The sequence below is a fragment of the Sinocyclocheilus grahami genome, unplaced genomic scaffold (genome assembly GCF_001515645.1).
Source record: "Sinocyclocheilus grahami isolate Dianchi unplaced genomic scaffold, SAMN03320097.WGS_v1.1 scaffold704.1, whole genome shotgun sequence".
In the NCBI taxonomy this organism is placed as follows: Eukaryota; Metazoa; Chordata; class Actinopteri; order Cypriniformes; family Cyprinidae; genus Sinocyclocheilus; species Sinocyclocheilus grahami.
Genome location: NW_015505883.1, coordinates 354,920 through 359,622, shown reverse-complemented (window position 1 = coordinate 359,622; position 4,703 = coordinate 354,920). Strand labels below are relative to the sequence as shown.

At 39.0% G+C, this 4,703-nt stretch overlaps 1 protein-coding gene across 1 annotated transcript in view; it reads left to right on the top strand.

Moving 5' to 3' along the window:
• The first annotated feature begins 428 nt into the window (after nucleotides 1-428).
• Nucleotides 429-4,703, top strand: part of LOC107559893 (ectonucleoside triphosphate diphosphohydrolase 5-like) — a 13,238-nt gene continuing 8,963 nt past the window's right edge. Inside the window, exons 1-8 of the mRNA XM_016243911.1 lie at nucleotides 429-1,169; nucleotides 1,946-2,025; nucleotides 2,500-2,643; nucleotides 3,102-3,177; nucleotides 3,718-3,753; nucleotides 3,919-4,007; nucleotides 4,101-4,180; nucleotides 4,287-4,348. Of these exons, the coding sequence (XP_016099397.1) occupies nucleotides 887-1,169; nucleotides 1,946-2,025; nucleotides 2,500-2,643; nucleotides 3,102-3,177; nucleotides 3,718-3,753; nucleotides 3,919-4,007; nucleotides 4,101-4,180; nucleotides 4,287-4,348 (850 nt within the window). The 5' untranslated portion in view covers nucleotides 429-886. The remainder of the gene's footprint in view (nucleotides 1,170-1,945; nucleotides 2,026-2,499; nucleotides 2,644-3,101; nucleotides 3,178-3,717; nucleotides 3,754-3,918; nucleotides 4,008-4,100; nucleotides 4,181-4,286; nucleotides 4,349-4,703) is intronic.

Genomic DNA, 4,703 nt, shown 5'->3' with positions numbered 1-4,703 from the left:
CTTTTTACTCCTCTTTTAAAGTGAACAAAGGAGGAAAAGCCCTATTCAAGTCAAATAACTTAAATTAAAATTAACTACATGTAACACGGAATCTCAAGATCCCAGTTAAAAGTCCTTTTAAGATTCTTTAGGAGCCAGTTCATGATATAACTACTATAACTGGAAAGGAAACTGGCTTGCAGCAATTGAAAGCTTGCATGAGTAGGTTTAAATGCTTGTTAGCAGAAAGAAAAAGTGGTCAAGTAACAAGACTGGCTGTAAGTAGAAAGTAAAGCTGTAAGTTTTAATTAAGTACACCCATAACATTTATTTTTAAACCAATGCATTTACTCCTAGCAATCCAGCTGGTTTTGAAGTCTTAATATATACTTTCTTTGTTCTGCTGAAGACATTTTAGCAGCATCTAAGACACTTCAGATGATGGGGGAGGGTATGAGAGGGTATTGCCAATTTGAACGCCTTACATATAATTGACGAGGAAGAAACAGCACTCTTTAGCAGGTATTCCATGTCCATTTTTATAAGTAAGGGGAGGGGATGGTGGAGGATGGATTTCAGAGGGCTTGCGATGACGAGGCTCAGGATTGGTGGATGCTGTTGTTTGGCATGGCCCCCTGCCAAGCACTTATGTCTTTATATACTGTAAACAGATGACCTTCCAGTCCCGAGTGTGTCTCTGTGTTCACCCTCTCCTACTGGCTCTCTCCATCTTCTCTTTCTTCTCTTCTTCGTCTTTTCTGTAGATCTTTGCTGCATCTGTACACCCTCAAGACCGGGCAAAAACAGCAAACACATCCTCCTCCATAAAAACTCTTGAGTCACTTTTTCAAGAAACCGCCAGTCAAGCCTTCAGCTGTTTGCAGTATCGGCGTGGGAGAAAGAAACCATGTCTCAGCAGATGTTGCTCTTGACGGTGGTATCCATGTGGCTTTTTGCCGGGTACTTCCTGGCAGAGGCAACATATTACAACCACCATATGTACAACCGCTACCGTGCGTTCAATCACCATGCCAACATGGACAATCAGCTTCCTCCAGAGGTACCTGTGGAGATGGAAGCATTGGCCCCTCATCCAGTCTACTTCAGTCGCACCTTTTATGGGATCATGTTTGATGCTGGCAGCACTGGCACTCGTATCCATATTTACAAGTTCATTCAAAAAGACCCAGGTAAGTCTTTCCATGTCCTTTCTCCATTTTCCTTGTTTTGCACACTAAATGAGCTCTGCAGTTCCCCAGATAACTTACTTGCTCCTCTTGTAGCTAGAATTTGAATATTTTCCTCTCCAGATGTGTTGCTCTGATGATCCTGACTAACATCCATGCTTCAGTGTAGCTTACACCATGAACTCCGAAGGATCTTGAAGAGTCCCGCCTTGCAGACTCTGTAAACGGCTGCCCTCTCCATCTCTCTCTCTCTGTCTCTCTCGATCGCTTTCTCACTGCATCCCTCTCAGGAGCCTGTGGGTCATAGCACGTCTGCTTACTGTGTCTGTGTTTGCCGTGGTTCATTCGCTGCATGGTGTGAAGGCAAACAGAAACACAGGGATGGGAAGAGATAAGAGGGATGGAGAAAGTTGGGTAATAAGCAGCTGCAGTTTCATTTAATAAATTGCAACCCTGATATAAATTGCAATGTTAAAAACTATGGGTTTAAGCTGATAATGCAATAATCGGTTCTACAAAATACCCATCAAATGGAGACATGGCATCACTCCTGATGAGGTAAACTTTGAGCCTTGAGAAACTCTTAATTTGCCTGTCTGGGAAAATCTTGGTGGTCGCCATTTGTGGTATACATACAATAATCAAATGTTTCTGCTCATGCACAATAACCTTAGGAGATGGGAGTCGAGTTGTCCACAGTCCATTGCTAATGTGCACCTTCTAATAGCAGATGTCTTCATTTGTCCCCTGACATTTCTGTCGGTCTCTGTGTCCCACAGTGGAGCTTCCAGTTCTTGACAATGAGATGTACCATGCCGTGAAGCCTGGACTGTCAGCGTATGCGGATATGCCCGAAGTGGTAAGCCACTAACTTTCTTTTAACAACATCAGGGAAAATGTTATTTCTATTACATTCTAATGGCTTTGACTTTTTCCAGTCTCGTCTGTGCAGTGCAGATGGAGAAAGTTTTTTTTTTTTTTAAACATTTCCACTGAAGACAACATCAAAAACACCAACATTTCTGTATTCAGTAGTATGGAATTTGAATTCTTGACTATGCGATTATTCTTTAGTTTGTGACATTTGCAGATATTCTAGTAAAAACAATTTTTTTTATTCCAGTATTCTACTGGTGTGTTATCTTCCTGTCCCAAACTATGTAACCACAAGCAAAGTACATTGAAACATTGAAATTCTCTTCACTATTGAAACACCTTGATGCTGGTAGACAAAAAAAGTTGTCAATTCACCTGATTATAGATCATGGTATTTAGCTCACTTTGAGGAATTGTGGAATATTTGCAATAATATGTACTATTTTTCATTTTCTAGGGCGGAGAAACCATTCGGCAGCTGTTGAAGGTCGCAAAAAAGACGATTCCCAAAGAGCAATGGATACAGACACCTGTGGTTCTGAAAGCCACTGCCGGCTTGCGCCTGCTGCCTCAAGAAAAAGCCAAAACCCTTTTGAATGAGGTAAGACTTTCTTTTCTTCACAGACAGATTGGTAGAGAGACCAACCATCCCGAAGGGATACAAACCACATTGTGTACGAGACGGAGAGAAAGAAAGACAGGAAAAGTAAGAGAGAAGAGAAACCAATACTGTGCAAAAGCAGCTGTTCTGAGGCTGTCTGGAGTTGAAGGGACCCAAATGTTTTTTTGAATTATCGTATTCAATGCCACCACACCAGCCACACTTGTGGTTTCTAGCTTGCCCAGTTTCAGACAAATTTGCCCAAGATTGATTCAGTGAACTTCCCGTCGACTCCAGATAAAAAGAACCGGCTTGAAATTTTATGTTGTAACAACCAAATGGTTTCTTTCTTTTTTATAGAGGAACACATGAGTCATGAACTCTTAGATTTCTTTACATTGTAGAGCTGAAATTGCACACAAGGGTTAATACATGTAATTTTTGATTTGTGTCCACAGGTCAAAGAAATTTTTGACGACTCTCCTTTCTTTGTGCCAAACAACAGTGTCACCATCATGAATGGCAACAATGAGGGTACGATAACCTTTCTCTGTTTAACATATCTAAGCTGAAGCACAAATGTAAATTAAACTCATAATGTAATGCACAGACTTTGAAACATCCTTTTTACACCAGCTTTCATGTGTCTGTTATTGTGACATTGACCTGAGTTTTTAATATAGCTGTCTGGAAGCCTCCTACGCTCAATATAAAATAATCCTCCACATTTTTTAATTTAAGTTGACATTCGGTTTCATGCAAACTCAGACATTCATGTGCTTGTCCTGTGGTTTTATGAGGTGTGACTAATTTCACATCTCAGAAATGTTAATTTACCTGGGCTGGTCCTTGATGGCCCAAGTATAAAGATGTATACTTTATATGGAGACATTAACCTACATCTTAATGCAAAACTATTTTAAATAGCAAAGCCACTTGTTAGAGTTATCAAAAGGTTCAAATGTAAAATAATATCTAAATAGTGATTGGAGTTTACCATGTTATTTAGAGTTGAGACTCGATACGAATTGTTCAAATTCTGCATCTCAACTGCATGGATTCTTTCTCTTACAGGGGTCTTGGCATGGGTTACAGTAAACTTCCTCACAGGTACAGACATGACTTAAGTTATTAAAGTATTCAGTTTAACCTAAGAGTAGGCCATGACTCTAAGCTAACCCTAGATATATTTCTAACTTCTAATATACTTTTACATGCTTTTCATGGATTTGAATAACTGATATTAAACAAGTGTATTATATCTTTGCACTGCAGGACATTTGTATGCTAAAACAAGAAAAACCATTGGGATCCTGGATTTGGGTGGGGGTTCAACTCAGATTACTTTCCTTCCTAGGTTAAAGGTATAATTATTAGACAAATCCACAGTTGATATATACTGGCTAGAATGTTTCAGTAGTTTTTTTACATTGGCACTGTTCTCTTCTCTTTCACAGAAAACGGTCCTGACTGCTCCTCCAGACTACATTGCCAAAATCAATATGTTCAACGGTACTTTTGAGCTGTATACTCACAGGTCAGATAACTTGACAATACAAAAATGTATTTTGTCTCTTTCCAGACAAAGACCAACAATATGTCATCATTGGAAAAATTCATTTTTATTTTTTTCCCATTTGCAGTTATCTTGGAAATGGACTAATTGCTGCACGACTGGCAACTCTTGGCGCTCTTGGTGCTGATGGTAATTATTAATGTTTTGTAACGAATCAGCTCATGGGAAATATGAATAATTAATCATAACTAGTTATAATTATGAATATTTTAGATCCGCTGTAGATATTTAGCTGACCTCTCAGGGTCAACTGTCTTGTCAATTCTAAGAACGTTAATTTCCTGGTTAAGGGAAATAACTTCCTTACTGTACAATTCTACAAAAGCTTGTAGCATAAATCTGCATGATTAAGTGACTCCAGTTATGAGCAAACAATGAAACACGTCATGTGTGATACAAGTAAGGTTTTATTAACTACATAAACACTTAAACTAGTCTAACATACTACATAAACACATAAACTGGTCTAACATCCTACATAAAC